General features: G+C 47.9%; 1 protein-coding gene across 4 annotated transcripts; it reads right to left on the bottom strand.

Annotated features, from left to right (window-relative positions):
* Positions 1-388: 388 nt before the first annotated feature.
* On the bottom strand, positions 389-18,830 carry Tmem269 (transmembrane protein 269). 4 transcript variants are annotated; one of them, XM_039110604.2, is made up of 8 exons: positions 12,927-18,830; positions 11,876-11,947; positions 10,648-10,830; positions 8,841-8,970; positions 6,339-6,436; positions 5,427-5,570; positions 4,735-4,938; positions 1,088-1,323 (listed from the first exon to the last, which is right to left on the bottom strand). In XM_039110604.2, the coding sequence occupies exons 4-8, from the start codon at positions 8,957-8,959 to the stop codon at positions 1,202-1,204; spliced, it is 687 nt and encodes a 228-aa protein (XP_038966532.1). In that variant the 5' UTR covers positions 8,960-8,970; positions 10,648-10,830; positions 11,876-11,947; positions 12,927-18,830; the 3' UTR covers positions 1,088-1,201. The 4 variants fall into 4 exon arrangements, with proteins under 4 accessions (NP_001128099.2, XP_038966532.1, XP_008762278.1 ...); XM_008764056.4 differs by lacking the exon at positions 10,648-10,830 and adding an exon at positions 12,637-12,765; NM_001134627.2 differs by lacking the exon at positions 10,648-10,830 and having other exon boundaries at positions 389-1,323; positions 12,927-13,041.
* Between the last annotated feature and the right edge of the window lie 1,000 nt (positions 18,831-19,830).

Here is a 19,830-nt window from a genome sequence, read left to right on the forward strand (position 1 = left end):
GTGCTCCGGAAGGAGAATCACCACCATCTGGGTTCAGACCAAACCTGGCTCTGGCTTCATTCATGTGCTCAACGTACTTTCATGGTACTCTTCATCTCTCCCTGGGCGAAAGCCCAGAAAACCTCCTCTCTGGGAAATAAGCTACTACATGGTGAGCTGACAGCTGAGCACCACTTGGCCACACTCTGCTCTCTAGACTTCAAAGGCAGACATGTTGCCGAGGAGCTCTGGCGCCACCGTGTGAGGAATGGCACAGTTAGCCAACAGTCCTGCTGTCCCTCCCGCCTGAAGACAGACTCTCCCTGGTTGTTCTCTATAAGGTGCAGCTTTAGAATACGATGTAATAGCATGCAGGATTTCTGTCTTGTTCGATTTTAACAGACAAACTGGCATCTGAGTAGAGTTTAGTGTTTGAGCATTTAGAAAACAAACCTACAGAATGAGATCCTAGAAGCCAGAGTCTTGGACTTTCTGTTGGTAGACAGCCATTGTTGGATTACTTAACATGGAGTTCCTATCTCTCTCTCTCTCTCCCTCCCTCTCTCTCTCTCTCTCTCTCTCTCTCTCTCTCTCCCTCTCTCTCTCTCTGTCTTTCTTTCTTTCTTTCTTTCTTTCTTTCTTTCTTTCTTTCTTTCTTTCTTTTTTCGGAGCTGGGGACCGAACCCAGGGCCTTGCGCTTGCTAGGCAAGCGCTCTACCACTGAGCTAAATCCCCAAACCCCCTATCTCTCTTGATGCTGCTTCTTCAGCTTTGTGAGGGACTTGTGAGGGACAGGGAATTGGGTAAGAGCTACTCAAACCCCCTTTATTTACAGACAGACAGACAGATATTCATCCTATCGATTCTGCTCCTGACTGATATACTGGTAATGAATGTAGGCTGCCAATCATTTTTTGAGATAAAGTGTCATGCATCCAAGGCTGTGTTTGAATTTCAGCCTAAAACTTAGCTTGGAAACAGACGTCTCTCCTGCCTGACTGATTCATGACTGCCCCAAAAGGAGTCCAAACCCTCAATATGGAGAAAGAAGCAAAGGCTTATGGGCCCACTGTGGGTTGAAGTGATTCAAGAGAGAGTGCACCGAGCATATGACAACACGAGCATCTGAAAGCTTTAGTGAGGACAGGCAGATCTTGGTCCAGCATGCTAAGCGTACAGCCCACAGAGCCAGCAGGAGTGGTGATGTTATGCTTTCCTCTCACTAGAGCTTAATACAAACTCCTCTGCCCCAAAGGGTATCAGGAGAGAAGATGTAGGAGAGCGACCAAGTCAGGCAATAAAAGGCGGTGAGCGGGAACGGAGAAAAAAACAGCAGGATAACACCTGGAGAGAGAAAAGCAGACACTCAGTTTCATCAAGCGCCTCACATGCTCCCACCCAACCCCCTGTCCCTCACAGAGCTGAAGAAACAGCAACAGGAGAGGCAGGAACCCCATGTGTGAGTTCAGTTTACTAAGAATATGGAAGCCCCTAATTGGAAGCTAATGCAATCTCAGGTCCATTCTGCTGATCTCAGACCAGAAGCCAAGTTCTGGCCAAAACTGATTTCAAGTTGATCAGAGCCTTTTCAATGGAAAAAAATCCTAATTGTTTGGAGTTTAACATGCAGTGTTAAATGCCTGAGACCGCTTACAGGGTGGCCTCAGCTGTCACACCAGTCACTTTGAGTGATCAGAGAGGCTTGCTGGGCCCAGACTGTGCAAGGACATGGTCTGTGCCGAACACCCACTTTGATTCTAGAGTCTGAATTTGGTCCCTGCTAGGCAGAGGGTGAGTCTCTGGTGACCTTTCCTAGAAGACAAAGCTTCATGTGAGTGACCACAGGTCAGGGCTTTAGGAACTGAGTATAACTCTCTGGTGCCACCTAGCGTGGACTCTAAGGAGCTAGCATCTCCCTTCTGTGGTCACATCCCACGCCCCCTCTGCTGATTCTGAACCACATCCTTTGTTGGTTGGCTTTGTCTGTTTGGTTTGGTTTTATTGTTATTGTTGTTTTAGTTTTTCGAGATAGTTTCTCTGTTATAGCCCTGGCTGTCCTGGAACTGGCTCTGCAGACCAGGCTAGCCTAAAAGTCAAAGATCCACCTGCCTCTGCCTCCTAAATGCTGGGATTAAAAGGGTGTGTCACCACATGGGGCCACATCCTTGTGTTCTAACCAGTCTTAGCCATGAGTACCACAACATGCCAAGTCCTGAGGCCCCTCCAAGCAAGTCGCTGAACCTGATGTATTCTCAGGTACTCCCGGGACAATCCGAATTTCAGATGAAGAACTATGAGGCATCCGACGCCATCGTGGTACGTCTACTCAGCACTGGACTCTGCTTTTCACGTACACTCCGTCTTACTCCTGCGACTTAGCATTACATCTACCATTCTCATGGGAGACAGGGGAAGTAACCTGCACAAAGACCTGATTCAAGTCTAAGCCTGCCTGGCCTTTAAAAACTAGACATGCTGACACAGAGCATCCATAGTCTCATTACAGGATCGGAAGTAGCCCGAGCTGGCCTAGAACTTGCCTATGTAGCTGAGGACGACTTTGGACTTCTGATCCTTCGGCCTTCACCTCCCGAGTGCTTAGATTACAGGTATGCACCACCACAGCCAGTGTATGTAGTCCTGGAGATCAAACCCCAGGAAGCCAGGCCTACTACGAGGGTACTCTACCAACTGGGCTGCATCCCCAAGCTGACCACTATGTATTCTGTAAGATCCCATTAGATTATGACAGGTGACCTAACAAAAGATCACTTCTGGGAAAAGGAGTCAGTTAAGGAGTATGCTAAAGTTTTGGAAAACTGCAATTGGAGAACAGTCATTGATCTGCTAAGGCGAAAAGGCAACATTTAAAGCCATTCTTGTCCTTAAAAAAAAAAAAAGATGGCATTTACTCTCCCAAACTGGCCAGCTTCTCAGAGTCTTCAGTCTAAGGTGGCTCACTGTTCCCAGGCAAGCAGAGTATTAGCATCATCCACTGAGAAATGTGCACAGTACTGGCATTACCTGGTGTCAGAATCTGTGAGGGGCTGTTTCCACCTTAACTCAGAGCAAAGAAGCCCAGGAGTCTCACGCCAGCTGTGTGGTTTATTTTGAGCAGAGGGGATCAACTCTAGGAGCAACCTCTGAGGAAAACACTGAGCAAGGAGAGGGGAGGTGGAAAAGGTGGAGCCAGGGGCTGTCACTCACAGTCTAGGACCCTACCAGAGAGTCACCTGCCTCGTTGCCTCATTCAGTCTCAGTGAGCCTACAAGCTAGGGACTTAGGGATTTGTTATAGACAAAGGAGACTGAATTAAAATGGTGAAGTATTAACCCAAATTTATACACAACCACATGAAGTCAGAGCCTCAACTGAGGTCCATTCAGCTACAAACCCAGACTCTCCTCACCATTCTGCCTCTGCCGTTTGGGCACAAGGGAGCCAGCTCCCAGAACTTGGACAAGGAGGTTGTACTAATGCCACATAAGATACAAGTCTGGGGGCTGGGGATTTAACTCAGTGGTAGAGCGCTTGCCTAGGAAGCGCAAGGCCCTGGGTTCGGTCCCCAGCTCCAAAAAAAAAGAACCAAAAAAAAAAAAAAAAGATACAAGTCTGAAGGAAACAGACTGTAGCAACCCAGAGTGGATCACAGCGAAGGGACAATAGAAGGACCTTCAACTCTCAGGGATGCTTGTCTTGTTCACAAGCACACATTATAAAAGAAAAACTAATGGTCCTTGAAGGAAATCCTAACTCAGGGCAGCTCTGTGAGCATCTTCTGAGGCTGGAGCCTATACTCTGCTGTCTACACGTGACTTCCTCTCCTCCAGTATCAACTCTTGTTCCAACACTTCTCAAGCCCAGTTGCTTCTCTGCATCCACCATGCCACCACCTGCCATCTGAACACCGGTCCACTACAGTCCAAGCGGTCCAGCTGCTCTGACCACATCACTTGCTGTCTGGGTTCCACCCAAGGTGTCTCATTTGCCTTTAGGATCAAATCTCAAACCCCACCCACTCTGCCCACTTTACTAGCTTAAGCCTTTGTTACTGGCTTTCCACACAAGTACCAGCCACACTGTCCCATTAAGGCTTCAAGGACCATCTTGGCATTCAGTCACTACCAGGCCCCCTTCCTGCCCATCCTTCAGATATCACTTAAACACCCTTCCATAACGAGCCACCCTCTGAGAGCACCCTGTACTTTCCCAGGGCATCAAAACCAATCCCAGTCTGTAGTTACTTACTTCACTTAATTTTGAGACAGAGTTTCACACTAGAGCTCAAGCTGGCCTGGAACTCACTATATCTCAAACTTACAATGATTCTCCAGCCTCAGCATCCTGATAACTGGAATTACAAACACAACCACTATACCCAGCTTTGTTTGTTTCCAATTCTTGTCATTTTTATTTGTGAACTTGTTTTGGTTTTCTCCCTATCTGAGACAAGGACTATGCCTGGTTCACCAGACTGATTCCCACATAGGCACAGGCTCCCTAAATTCTACTGAACTCATTGACTTAGGTAGACATTACTGAGCACAGCCTAATTCTATGCACTGGGAATCAGAGCATGAGGATGAACACATTTAGTATTTTCAGACATTAAAAACTAGTAAACTTTTGGGTATTTGATTTTGGAAAATGGCTAACGAAATTCGGTGGTAAAGGTGCTCAAGAGCCAAGTGCACGGGCAGTGCTGTGGTGAGACACGGCGGGACCACAGAGATGGTGGCCAGTATTTGAACTCACCTCCTATATAAACAATTTTTTTCCAGTTGTCTGAATCTAGGATTTCATCATGTGGGTAGCAACTCTGGTCGATCATGAAGAGAATCATGAGTGAAGCCATGCAGCAAAGAATGAATGTATTGCCTTTAGTTAGAAGGCAGGTGGAGGCCAAAACACAGGAAGCATAGGGGCAGGGTAAGCCCTTGTATCCAGAGGAACCTCCTCCTAGGGAAAAGACCACAGGATCAGCTGCTTCCTGGCTCTAAGGGCACCTATTACTTTGGGTCTCCTCTCCATGAACTGCCATATCCCCTAAGCCCAGGAGTGTGGAGGTAGGTCATTTGGTCATCCACAAGCAGATGCCATAGAGGTTTGTGTTTGTGTTGGTTCCTGAGGGACAGCAGGCACCAAATGCTCTACCAGGTATGCCCACACCTTAAAGGGTCCTTGAAAAGCCACAGAAGGCAGCTGCCCTCGCTTTAGCATGGCTTCTCTTATTTGGGGACCTGGTGTGAAGCTATGCTCCGTCACAGATAAGACCAGAGAAACACAGCTGCTAAGAGGCAGAGATCCATGTCTCCCAGACCAGTGCTTTGCCAACACAGCCCTGAATCCCCAGCAGACTCCAAGAGCGAGGAGTGCACAAGTGACCTCTGGCTTCTCCTGCCCCTTGACCCCTGCCACAGAACTAAGATAAATTGGATTCCACTCACCAGCTGAATAAAAACACAGGCGGAAAGAAGTGGTTAGCACATAGATGATGGCCAGGAACCCATTCAGAGGCCCATCCACACCAAGGAGCAGCGCTGAGGCAAGGCCAAAGGTGGTGAAGACAGCAAAGTCATTCAGCTCGAGTCCTGCTTCAGGGGACAAGGTTAACTCACAGGTGTGTGTCCTACACCCTAGCCTCTCCTGGAGCAGTGACAGTTCGGAGTGCTGGACTCTCAGAGGACAGCAGCTGCCTCCTTAAGGTAGCTTGGAGGTCAAAGCCTGGGCCTCCCCCAGGCTCTGCCTCTGCTGGTCTTTGTCCCTCAACATATAATATAAGGCTTAGCACACGTGTTCACAAGCCTCAGCACCTTTCTCAGGCAAAAACTTTCAAGGTATTTTGAACCAACTGTTTTGCCTGGGGTTGCTTCTCATCTTATTGACCCTTACACCACCCTCTTCACTAAGGGAACTACAGAGGACACTCTTCACTTAGAATGAGGGTGATCCCCAACAAACACTTGGAAAGCAAGAAAGGATAAACAGTAAAGAAATTGCTTGAGTAAGTTGGACTGAGATCTTACCTTATAAAACTCATACGTGTGAGTTTGAAGTGTAAACACAAAAACAAAACCTGCAGCAAACTGGCATAAATCATAAGAAGAGTAAACGGAATTAAAACAGAGGCTAAGATAGGAATGAACACCAGGGCAGTGATGGGACAAAGATGGCGGAGAGCCTGCCCGGGGGATGGATCTAGGCTGTGACAGCAGGACTGTGTCTGCTCTTCCCATGGATGTGTGCACAATTGCGCACGAGTGACTGAGAAAGGCCTGCCTGATGTCAGAGCACGGTGGTAGGCGGAGATGGATGCTCCCCACGGTAAGGGTGAGATTGGACCTGAGGTCTAGACTCACCCTGTTTGTGGCAGATGTTGAAGTGTCTGGTCATCGTCCCTATTGCAATGTCTAACAGGAAGCTGATCAGAAGCATCCAGGAAGCACAGTGTGATTTCCTAGAGGGCAGACCAGCAGGACAGCTTCTTGTAGTGCCCACTGGACAAGTCCCTCACTCAATACCCACTTTCCACAAATCCCTCCACACACACATACACACAAGCACACACAAGAGCATTCCCCACACTCACAGCCCTTGTGGATATTGTGTTTTAAATGTTTAAATGTGGGCTGGAGAGATGGCTCAGCGGTTAAGAGCACTGACTGCTCTTCCAGAGGTCATGAGTTCAAATCCCAGCAACCACATGGTGGCTCACAACCATTTGTAACAAGATCTGATGCCCTCTTCTGGTGTGTCTGAAGACAGTGACAGTGTACTCATCATATATAAAATGAATAAATAAAATCTTTAAAAAAATGTTTAAATGTTTCACACACAACCTCATACATAGCTCTATCCCTCCCAAACTCCCAGCACATGGTGGCTTCCTGACCTCCTCCTCACGGTAATCACCAAGGTCCCTTCCAACCCTTAAGTCCCAGGTGTATTTGATGACATGGGTTCCTTCCTATTCTTCTCTTTTTTCTTTTTTTCAGAGCTGGGGACCGAACTCAGGGCCTTGCGCATGCTAGGCAAGCGCTCTACCACTGAGCTAAATCCCCAACCCCTTTCCTTCCTATTCTTGGTGCAGCCTCTGCCACCGCCTCACTGACTCTTCAGCTAAATCACCAGGTGTCTCTCTAGGTGTTTTTCTCCACTTGTGAAACGAAGGATTTATGCTAAGCAGTTTTCTTTCCTTCTCTTTCCCCTCCTCTCTCCTTTCCTTTCTTTCCTTCTGTGGTGGTTTAGGTGAGAATGGCCCCTGGTTGGTGGGACTGTTTGGGATGGATTAGGAGGCGTGGCTTTGTTGGAGGAGGTGTGTCACAGTGACAGACTGAAAGTTCAGAAGATTCCAGCCACTGCCAGTGTCCCTCTCTCTGCCTCTGGCTGTCTGATCAAGATGTAAGCTCTTAGCTGTCTTTCCCACATGCCTTGCTCTGCCATCATGAACTCAAATCCTATGTAAGCTCAACTAAATGTTTTGTTTTATAAGTTGTTTTGTCAAAGTATTTTATCACAGCAATAGAAAAAGTAATTAAAACATCTGTTCCTTAGAAGCCATCCACCATATTTTTTGAGATGGGGTCTCTCACTAGGACCTGGGACTTACTGGTTTGGTAAGGCTAGCTGGCCAGTGAGCCATAGATTCTCCTGTCACTACCTCTCCAGCACTGGAGTCTGAGTGCACACCACCATGCCTGGTTTTCTTACACACTTCTAAAAACTGAACTCAAGCCATCACACTTGTGCACAAGCACTTCATCAACTGAGCTATCTCCCTAGCCCCTGGTCTTGAACTCTCGATCCTTCTGATTCCACCTCCGTAGTGCTGGGGTTACAAGTTTATGTCACCATACCTGGCTAAATTCTAACTTTCCTATTCTAACCATCTGGTACTTATTTTTTCCAGTGCTGGAAATGTGGGCCTCCCACACTGCGGGCAAGCACTCTCCTATGAGTAACCCCAGGTCAGGGTTTGTACACTCTTTTCACTTCTGAACTTTAGTTTAATTCCGTTTGATCCGACATTACCTTCTCTTTGACTTCTAGTCTTTTATATGTCCAGAAGGCAGTTTGTCTTAATGAATTCTCCAGGACAGCCTGAGAACAGAGTACAGCCTGCTGTTCTTGGATGGAGCGTCTGTGGGTGTCGGTCACACCCAGGCACTGGGTGGCGCTGCACAGCCTGATGTGCGTGCTGCTTTTCTCAGGTGAGTGTTAGGTGAGTGCATCTCCAACATTGCTTAGATCCATCAGTGTCTGCCACAGTGCTCTTGAGTTTGATGTGTGGTAAGGATCTGTCAGTATCTCCCACATTCTCTCAGATTTGATGCTGGCTCTGCTCTAAGTGACTTCCCAGAGTTCCTCTAGTCCCCGCATTCTTCACTGCATCTTGTCCATCATGTGGCCCCAAGTCCCTCTGTGGGCAGCCACACAGTCCACAGCAAACGTGCCCACAGAGGTCCACTGCCAAGTCTGCACTGGATTACAGTGCTGAGATGGCCCAGCAGAAGCAAGGGAGCCTGACCTCAACCACCCCAAAGAGCTTCAGATTTGTTTAGCCCAGACCTGAGTATCAAAAGGGGCCTGAGGCTAAATGAAGGTAACAGAACCTACAGTTGTAACACAAAACTACCCTCTCAGGATTTGCATTCTCCCACTATATTAGATCTAAAGTTCCGTGTGCGTGTGTGTGTGTGTGTGTGTGTGTGTGTGTGTGTGTGTGTGTGTGTGTGTGTGCTTACTGTCCCCACCCTGAGTTGATCCTTTGCCATAGTGGCCAGGTCTCTGGAGACTGCACCTGATTCCTCATGCCATAGGCTCTAGCTTGAGGCTAAGAGCAGGTGGTGGCCCAGACCTACCTGCTGAAGCTGCAGAAGATGGAGAAGAGCCCCAGGATCATGTTGGCCAGGGACAAAGCATTAATAACATCTTTCCAGGAAAATTCAGTCATCTGAGAACTGTTCTGCTCTTGGTTCATGGCGCGATGACCTGCGGCCCAGGAGAGAGGTGCACAGGGTTCTCAAAGCCAAAGGGTCTCCGGAAAGGCTCCCAGAGACCCCATCCAAGAACTCCCCCCCCCGACACTCTGTGTCACCAACTAGATTAAGAGGACAAATTAGCAAGGAGACACTAGGGTTCTTTAAAGCTTTCCCAGGGTTTGGGAAAGCTTAGCAGTGAGTCAGATGAACTTGTGTGGACATCCACTCCCCTTGCCCTGGCCCCACAGGAGCCTTCTGGACACCTCAGAGGTCTCTATCTGAGATGGAACCTTGTCATTGACGAATGGCTGACTGGAGAGAAGCTATACCCACTCCCTCAGAGACCTCAGGGCATACCACAACACCAGTCCCATTTCCAACAGAGAAGGAAATGAACTTCTCAGAATGGACATGGACGCCATTCAGTGGCTCCCCAGCACTTGCCACTGTGCCCTCACCTCTGGTCCGGGCCAGCACAAGACCCCAGCAGGAGGAGAATTGGGGGCTAGGGCTGTGGAGTTCACCAGGACAGCTTTACCAGACAGCCTCTGCATGTTGGGGCAGACCATGTCCAGGCCTTTGACCACCCAGCATGACCCCTCTCGCAGCAGCAGGAAACTAGCCGGCCTATCCACCGTCACAACCAGTCTTGGCTGTTCCTATACTATGTCCAAACAAATGTACCCCTTACACATAAACTGTTAGCATCCTCTCTACTCATCATGTCAGCTGCACACAGTGACTCCGCCCTTGAGCGATATGAGTTAATTCTTGCTCTCATGTCCACTTTCTCTTAAATCCCTCACTCACTTTGAGGCACAGGCCTCCAGACAGCCCCTCTGAACAGTTCCAGGCTCTTATGGCCTTAGCAAGAATTGAGACAAGGCCGGATGTGGCAGTGCACACCTTCAATCCTAGCTCCTGGGAGGCAGAGGCAGGCAGGTCTCTGAGTTCAAGACCAGCCTGGTCTATAGAGTAAGTTCCAGGACAGCCAGAGTTACATATGAAGCCCTGACTCAAAAACAAACAAAACAAAACAAAAATCTTAAAGGATCGAGACAAGCTTTTTGTTTTGTTTCAAGAAACCCTGCCATCAAGTTGTCCAAAGCTAGGAGGGTCTGGACTTGGGTCAGGGACTGGAGGCATCACTGCAGAGCTAGGTGTGCCCATAGGCAGCCTTAGTCACCAAAAGAATCAGTGGCTGTGCAACCACAACCATCAGGATTAACACCTAAGACAGGAATAATGTACACCTCAGAAAGCTGAACGGGAAAGGGAGAAGAGCTGACCTACCATCCCACTCCATGAAGCTACACAGCCACCTCTCCTGCCTCAAGACCAACCCCCTGAAGGACAGGATACCTCAGTTCCTGAGCCAGGTACCTGATCATATGCCAGCCCACGCACTTACCATCTCCTAAAAGAACAGCATCCCTGGGACTCTGCTTCTCAGGGCAGATCAGCAGATGCCCAGTCTCCCAACAACCAGACATTGCCCCATCTCATCACCTCACAGATGTCTTTGTCTTAATGGTTAATCATCTGCTACACTGTCTCACCGTCTACCCTGTCCACAAACCACTTGGGCACCTGGGATTCCCACTGGCCCTGTGAGCTCAGTCTGGCAAGGGTTCTCATCCCTGCTTATACATCCCAAGGAAAGCAAATAGGACGGAAAGGGGACCACCTTGGAAGATGTCATTCTGAAGTTACAGGAGACTCAGCTCCGCCTTGAGTGTTCATCCCTCTGAACTCTGCCATCTGAACAGGATGATGACCATGCTCTGACTAGTCGAGTTAAGAGAATCCTTATTGTCTTCAAAGGACGTTCAGCCAGTCAGTCTCTCTGTCTAGAACAGTAGTTCTCAACCTGTGGGTTGTGACCCCTTTGGGGTTGAATGACTCTTTCACAGGGGTCACATATCAGATATCCTAAATATCAGATATTTACATTACAATTTATAACAGCAGCAAAATTATAGTTATGAAGTAGCAAGGAAAATAATTTTATGGTTGGGGATCACTGCAAGATGAGGAACTAATTGTATTAAAGGGCAGCAGCACTAGGAAAGTTGAGAGTCACTGGTCTACAGAAATGAGGCACAAGCATGCTTTCACAAGCATTCATCATGGCCCCTTATTTTACAGATGACAGACCAAGGTTTCCAAATGGAAAGGACTTGTCTCAGGAAATGGTGAAGCCAGCACTTGTACTGAGTCTCTTCTTTCCCAGTTAAATACTATTTGCAAAAAAGTGCATACATGGGTCCCAGGAGCAAAAGGATGAGGTTGGGGATAAGAAGAGCTGTTCAAGTCCACAGGAGAGCAACCTCTTCACTTCTAGCTAGCAGCAGGTCTGACGGTTGGTCTTGTGGACACACAGATGACTGTGGATTGATCTCTCAAGGAACAGTCAGGTAGAGGATGCAAGTCAGCATGGGAGAAGAGACATATCTTGTGAGCACAGACGGGTCACCCTGTCTGGGGGAGGCTCTCAGAGGAGGGGTACAGCTGAAGCTGGTCTGTGCCCAGCCCTGAAGGAGCAGATCTGGTCATATGCCAGCTTCTTTTTTTTTTTTTTTTTTTTTTTTGGTTCTTTTTTTCGGAGCTGGGGACCGAACCCAGGGCCTTGCGCTTCCTAGGTAAGCGCTCTACCACTGAGCTAAATCCCCAGCCCCCATATGCCAGCTTCTTGAATTCTTCAGTCTGGAGTCCTGCCCCACAGCAGCCCTGCCTACCTCTCCAGCTCCCATTCTCCAGCCCCACTGAAACCCCTCTCTTGGGTACTTCCTTGGGTCTTTGATTGGTCGTCTTTGACGAGCCTTCTGGTGCCTGCAGAGCTTGTAAGCACTTGTCTCAGAAGGCTTCTTGTGCTCACCGTGTAACACCTGGCATTCTTTACTGACTTTGCCTACCTTGTCTTCTTTTTTTCCTAGAGGGGATGCAACTTGGGTGCAGATTGGAGCCTCTTGTGCCAAGCATGAGGCCTGACAATAAAAGTGTTCAATGTTAATTCATACAGTACACCTCCTAGGCCCTCTTGCTGCACTGACTCTAAAGTACCCAGAATCTAGCCCTCTTCATTGAGGCCTTTGAGAAGCCATTTTAGATGAAACCCCTTCCATGAAGCACCCCAGGCAACTGCTCAACCCTTATCATTTATTCATCTCCTTCTTTCCAGTGCCTCCCTGTGCCGTGCTTTGCATATTTGGGTAAATAGAACAAGACCCATGTGCCGACTTCGGATGATATAGTCTTGATGGAATGTTAGATTCTTGAGGAGACATGCTATGTGCAACTAGGCATGTTCCAGTTGCCCTGGGTATACCAGGAAGCAAAGTCTGGGGCAAGGGCAAGGGCAAGGACAAGGGAGAATTTCACCCATATCATTCTGGTGACATGTACCAGAATGGAAGGTTGGGTGTGATTGCCAAAGAAAATTAAAAATGCAGCAATTCTTGGTTCCCAAAACACAAGTGACTGGAGGTGAAGTTGGGGAAGTCTGAGCTGGGGCCCTCCCAGAAGTGACTGTGGGCCAGCCCCACGTGGGACTGAAATGAATTGGGGAGGAATTGAGGAACGGGAACTGTTGGTGAGAACCCGCCCGGGCGGTACTCCAGAGCTCACATGACTCTGTGTTTCTAGAAAGAGGACTAAGGGATAAGCGTTCCCTCACCAGGCAGCATGAGAGGCTGGTAAGAATGAAGGTGTACTTTCCAGCAATGGTGTCTCTTGTCCTTCCTCATCGCGTACATTGCCATTCTTTCCCGGAGGCCAGAGGCCATCTCCTGCACAGACCTGACCTCTTGAGAACAGGACACAACACTAGTCTCTCGCCAGCCTCCCGCAGGTTGTCCGGGTAACCCGGTTAAACCCAATTTTGTCTGATGACAAGGCACTGGCTGGCCTGATGCGCCTGTCCCTCTTTCTTGCCCCACCTGCTCTATGTCAGTGGGGAAAACTTACCTGGGGATCAAACATTCCTAGATGAGGCTGAGGCTTTCCCGCTGCCTTTTGAGGCAGAGGGTCCAGCCCAGGTGAGGGTGCATCGATGCGGGTCCAGCCTCTTAACCTGGCTCTTAGCTCACAATCCAGAGGACAGGGGAGGGGCTGCAGAGTCCTTGGACAGAGGCACCAGACCCTCAATTTACAGCTCTTGTAGTGGGCGGCACGAGGCGGAGCATGGAAGATTTTAGGGGAGGGGCCTGCTTTCTCCACCCACATGAACCTGGATAGAGCCATCCTGGGCTCATTCTGACTTCTGCTTGGTGCAGACTCCGGCTGTTGAGTGTCTGGGGGTTAGAGATCAGCTGGGAGTGAGGTGAAGACTGTAAAAAGCAGGCTGGGGTCCACAACGTGAAGAGCACCTTAAATGTCAGCTCCAAGTCGGTATGGCCTTTTATAGGCTCGGATTGTTGTACGTAAAAGGTGGTATAAACATATAGTAACATTTCTCAGGAAGATGAGGGTCTGAGGAATTGAGACCCAAACATGAAGACAATGTTTTTAAGTCAGGTTCTTTCAGAAAGTCACTGTAAAAGACGGAAGCTATGTCAGGGAATGGAGAGGTAGCCAGTGTGAGAGGAATTGCAAGAGTAAGGGAGGCCCTAAGCAAGGATGAAAGCTTTCCAGAAGGTTCCAGATGGAGCAGTTGAATGGATAGTGTGCTATAGAAGACCCACTCCCGACCCCCAGACAGAGGTTCTCTGTGTAGCCCTGGCAGTCTTGAAAATTGCTCTGTAGACTAGACTGGCCTCAAACTCTAGAGATCCACCTGTCTCTGTCCCCCAAGTGCTGAGATTAAAGGCGTGGACTACAACATGGGTCAGTAAACCCTTTTTGTTTCATTTTTCTCTTAAGACACTACCCCACACTGTAGACCAGGCTGGCTGAAACTATGTAGCTGAGGCTAGCCTTGAACTCATGTTCAAGTGCTCATAGGCTTGGAAAGAAACAGTGCTGGATAATATTCTAGGTAGGATCCATCCTCAGCTGTCCCACATCCACACCACACTGAGGCTAAATTGAAGTAGCAAGAGTATCCAGGGCCCAGAGAATATGCAATAGAAAGGGTGGAGCTAAGAGGCCATGTGACACCATAATCAGCAAGGGAGAGGGGAATCTAGCATGAGCTCAGAGGCCATCAGATACATACGGCTAGAGGCTGTGCACAGTATCTCCCTGGGCCTTGAAATGGCCTTGCCACTGTATCCAGTCTTGTTCTACTCATGGAAATGGTGGATCAAATAGTTCATTTACTATCAACTCCACCATTAGTCATCAGTGGACCTGGGATGAGGACATGGCTTTATTATATGCACTTTTTCAGTGTATGCAAAGGCCCCTGACTTAACCCCAGCACCTAACATTAAAATAAGAACTTGCAGAGCTCAGACCTGAGAAGAATCTGACACTAAAGTCTGTAGAGATAATCTCTTGTGCAGCGTATGGAAGCCTGGCCTGTCAATAAACAGGCCTATGGACAGTGAGCAGAGGCAGGGTTAGAAGGTGGGTCATCCAGCAAGGACTCTGAAGACAGTCGGGCATGGGAGATTTGCCCCAAACACAGAAGATGGTCATATGAAACTGCAGACCAGGTAACCAGCCACATGGCCGGACTTAGACTAGAATTAAATAAGTTATGAGCTAGTCAGGGAACAAGTAAAAACTTTCAGCCTAGGCATTTATTCATGAAATATTAAGCCCCAGAGTCCTTATTTCTGGGAACAAAGTGAGTGGACAGGTGTCACATGGCCTCTTAGCTCCACCCTTTCTATTGCATATTTCTGGGAACAAAGTGAGTGGACAGGTGGAAAAACATTAAGTCACACGTGGATTTAACAACAGAAGTCGGACCTGGGTGTCTGAAAACTAAAAGAACAAGCTGGGGCCAAGAGTATGCTACAAATGCAGCCAACACCATACCATTGCCCTCTACTGTCTCCATGGAGGGTCACACAGAGCCTTGCGATGTTCTGAAGCAGGTGTTGGGATGGCTACTAGTGTTAAAGGAAACACTCAAGGGTGGGGAAGGAATCAAGGAGGCCCACAGGAAGCTACTGCCTTAGGTAGAGACATAGGTGGCCTGGACCAAGAAAAGGGGGTAGAAGTGATGAGGGGTCATATGGCTGTATGCTGTGTTCTGAGAGCAGGGCCGACTGGCATGGGGAGAGATGGAATAGAGGGTGCGTAGCGTTTCTGAACTAAGTAGCAGTGTGAGGTAGAAGATGGCAAGAACAGAGGATGTGAAACGTTTCAGGGGTAAATTCTGAGTTAGTTCAGACATGTTAAGTTTGTTAATTAATGAGTCAAGTAGAGATGTCAAGTACAGATGCAGAGCAAATGTGCTTTAACTTGAGTGCAGATCAGAGCTAGAAATATGTGTGAGTTGGCAGCTTAGGGATGCTAACGTCCTGGGAGTGGGTTAGGGCACAGGAGGGAGAGAGTACCAGGAGGCAGCCGGCCTGGAGGAGCTCTGGATTCAGAAAGGGTGAAATAGGAGAGATGAGGATAGGACAGCATCCCAGTCAAAATGTGGACAAACATTCTAGTGAGTGATCCATTCAATCAAATCTGCTCATGACCGTAAAGTCCAGTTTCTCCAGGCAATAGTGGTTCCTTCTTCCCAATTCCAGCTCCAGAAACAAACCTTACCTTCTGCACACAAATCTCACGAGGGCTTTCAAGTTGCTTGGGCATAGTACCTGTCTCTGGCCTTGGCTAACTTCCTCTCTATGCCAACCACTGGACACTAAGTGAGCCACTCCCATAGTAGCTCACATTCTCATCCTGCTCTTATTTGTGTGATTTTGGAGGTTGGGTGTGTGTACACCTCAGAAAGGCTGTGCACCTTGTGTTTCTGAAACAGCATCTTTCTTTGGAGCCTGGGGCTCACCAGCTATGCTAGGCTGGCCAGTGAACTCTGCCCTACCAACATGAAGATTGAGCATGAGATTAAAGCATGAAAGACCATGCCCAGGTTTTTAAACGTGGATGCTGAGGATCAAACTCGAGTCTTATCTATGCAGCAAGTATTTTACTCCTATCTCCCCAGCCACCACTACTACTACCACCACCTCTTTTTGAGACACAGTCTCCCTTGCCATCATCCAAGCTGGCATCCAGACTCCTGCCTCAGCTTTCCAGGTACTGGGAGTATAGGAAAGCACTAAAGACATGCACCCATACTAACCGCACTCACTTTATATGTCACCTCTGTAGAACTCTAGAACTAAATGTTAAGACATGACCAAGGTAACATGCCTGTGGTAACACGTGGATGGAGGTAGATCTGACTGTTGTTATGGCTTGCCTCAAAGCAAACACAGCTTTGTTTAAACCTGACCTTACCATTGCTATCTGATTAGCCATGAGCCGTTTTCTGAACTGAAAATGCTCCCACTCAGACCGCACGGGTGATGAGCCACATGAAGATTAAAATCAGATAAAGGGGACATTTGATGGAAAAAAGTTCCCTAGACACACTATCTCTTTACCTGTGATTCCACACCATGCATGTTTGGGGACCAACTACTAACTTGGAAAGGTAAATACAAAAGTCAGGCCTCCTTCTAGATCCCAGGGATAGAGGGGGAGCTCAGTCAGTGGTTACACCAGGGAGCCTGGGCAGAGCCAACAAAGTAGATTTTTGAAGTAAATATAGGTTAAATTAAGTATAAATTATTGTTAGAATATCTATAACATGATATCTAACAATGTCTATATCAGGGCCTCAGACCTCAACATGACCAATTCCATAGTAGAAGTACCATTCAGGCTTTAACTCAACACATGGACAGCAACACCTGACAAAACTAAAACAAGGCCTAATCCAGCCATGTTCTAGCTCTGGGAAAAATCTCTAAATGCACTAACTTTGTTTTCTGGCTTCTACTTCTGGCTAACTGTTCTTGTTAACTGAAATATGTCAAGCTGGGACATGGTTTTGTGCTTAAAAGCTCACCCTGAGAAAGGCTTCGTGCTACACTGGGATCCTCAAGACCTAGTGTAGTCTCCAGCCGGCTAATAAGGACTTTCTGTTGGCTTACACCCATGTCTGAGCAGTCTTCTCTGATGAGTACCCACAACAACGTCTTTTTCTTCCATATTCTGTTGAGTGGTAAACACACTTGAGGCAGACATTGGAGAACCTCCTCAGATTCCTCCTCTGGTTCATCTCCTCACATCCCACTAACAGGGTGGCAGTCTACCAAACTTCAGAATGCTACATGAACATCATCAAGTCGAACGGTACTCACTGTAAGCCCCACCACCATTACACAGCTCTAAGCCCAAACCAAACAATCGGAGCTGGAAAATGACTCAGCAGTTAAGAGGGCCTACTGCTCTTGAGGAGAAGAATCCCACACCTCTGGCTTCTACAGGCACCCACATATAGCCCTCCCCCACAGGAAAACAAAGTGGCAAAGCACTAACTATTAGGACTCAATTGCAGAGATAACACAGATGACGCTGTACCGCTGACACAACCTCGAACCTCACACTTGTGCTGCTAGCTCCGTCCAGAGCCTCGTTGTCTCTTGCTGGTGAGACGTGGCTTCTTGAAAGCCAGTAGTACAGACCTTGGTTTGGCTGCCATCATCCCTTCCAGTGCTCACTTAAGCTGCTGCACTTCCACAGGGGTCAGGTCGCTATCAACGCCCTTCAGGTTATTTCTGTCAACCTCATCTCATTTCCTCCTCCATCCATCTCTTTAGCTGTTAGAATTTTCTACCCAGAACAGTCTTACCACATTCCTTGTAAAAACCAAGATTACTTTGCTTGAGGAGGATAAGAGCATATCCAATACATTCCACCCAAAAAGAGCCTTCCCTAGCCCCCAAAGACAAGCTTCCTATACACAGAATAGAGCCTTCAAAGTTTCCTCATATTCGTCAATGTCCTGCACATACCTCCACTAAGTCCTTATACCATGTTATAGCTAGCTTCTGACCCTAACACTGTTTGCTTCTCTGAAATAGGGCCCTGCAGTCAAGCTATGGTGGCTCACACCATTAATTCTAGCACTCGGGAGACAGAGGTGAGTAGATCTCTATGAGTTCATAGCCAGCTTGGTCTACAGAGTGAGTTCTAAGACAGCCAGGGATACACAGAGAAACCCTACCTTGAAAAAAAAAAAACAAACCAAACCAGACCAAACCAAAAAACTCTGTCCTCCACAAAAAAAGAAACAAGGACCTGTCCTACCCTGAGATTATCCTCTAGAACCTGGAAATGAGAAGACATTTAGTGCTCAGAAAATTGTCAGGGCTGAATTGTGTATCCGGAACCACCAGGCAGTATCTATCAATCAACAGCCTTCTCTCAGCCAGGCAGTCACTATCCAGGAAGGAGCACTGGCACTATCTGGTGGCCAGTGCAAGAAGTACATCTTGTATAGGAAGTTTCTCTCCAGGTGCAGCTCTCTGTAGGAAATGTCAAAAGTGGGGGTGATCTACACTTTCAGTGGCTCAGCCTGATGACCGAATGTCACCGGGAGTGAGAAAGACAGGGAACTGGAATGCAGCCAGGTTATTTTGCCAATGTTGAATGTCAAGTCCAGATCTGTGGTATGAACACTATCCAATCACAATCACCTTTGGATACTTTTTACCCAAAATTGGTTACTTCCTGGGTCTCAAATGAGCACTGCAGCAGGTTGCAAGATCTGTGATCTCTGCCTTCTGCTCTCTATGTTCTTGTGAAATTCCTTCCCTTCCAAATGCTGGTTAAAGACTGGTGTCCAAACAGAATCCAGCAAAGGTGATGTGGGTTCTGTGGTGGGACTACATAAGTTAGAACGCCCGATCTGCTAGTGAGCTCACCTTTCCTCTCTGTTAGAGAATGTGCCTATGTTGCTGGGCTCCTGTGGTACCCCCACCATGTTATCAGCAGGTAGCTTAGCCATCTCCAAGGAACCAACATTCCAGCAAAATCAAGTGCTTGGAAGCAGATAGTAAGGCCCTAGCCAAAAACCTGACTGCAACCTTGTGGTGTCAATGAAACCCAGAGGCTGAAGACCCAGTCAAAGTGTGGCCACAAAACCATGAATAGATGAATGTTGCTTTAAGTCGCTAACCCTGTGGCAGTTTGTTTACCTCCTAACAAAGTACCTCTCAAGATCCATCATTATCGCACAGGTCAGAACCTCCTGAAGACATGGGTAATGTCCTGGAGTCAGAATCAACTACCATCCCAGCAAAGCCCATCTTCCAGCTTCCTCACACGAGAAGTTTCTGCATGAGCTGAATGAACTTGTCTCTTGATCTCAGTTCTTGTGCTGGGCATGGATGTTTCTAGCTCACATGGTGCCCTGGTTATTAGGGAGGCCATGAACAGCAGGACACGGTCTATGCCAGTACTGTGGGCTTGTGGACTCCAACCTCAAGTCTTGAGAACACCTTACAGTAACTACACGGCACTGAGGCAGTCTCTCTTAACCAGCTTAGCTGGACAGAAAATGAGGTGAAGTCCAGAAAAGCCCAGTGAGCCACAGACGTTTTAGCTAAGAAAGGCCCTGTGTAGTACTTTCTGCTTGTCTGTGGTACTGGAGGTAGAATAGAGCCTCGTGCGTACCAGGTAAACACTCTGCCATTGAGCTACACTTCCAGCCTATCTAGTTCATGATTTATTCAGGCAGCAATAGAAATGAGCTCCAAACTGAGCTAACTTGTTAGGTGATAGCTCATACCTGTAAGTCCACCACGAGGGAGGTGAGGCAAGACTATCACATCAAGGCCAGCCAGTGCTAGTCAGTTTCAGGCTACCCTGGGCTGTAGAGTCTATAAATAAATAATCCCAGTCAACTTATAACCTGAGGACAGACCAGTCATTTTTTTTTTGTTCTGTGTTCTCACTGCCCCATTCTTCC

Source organism: Rattus norvegicus, chromosome 5 (assembly GCF_036323735.1).
Source record: "Rattus norvegicus strain BN/NHsdMcwi chromosome 5, GRCr8, whole genome shotgun sequence".
In the NCBI taxonomy this organism is placed as follows: Eukaryota; Metazoa; Chordata; class Mammalia; order Rodentia; family Muridae; genus Rattus; species Rattus norvegicus.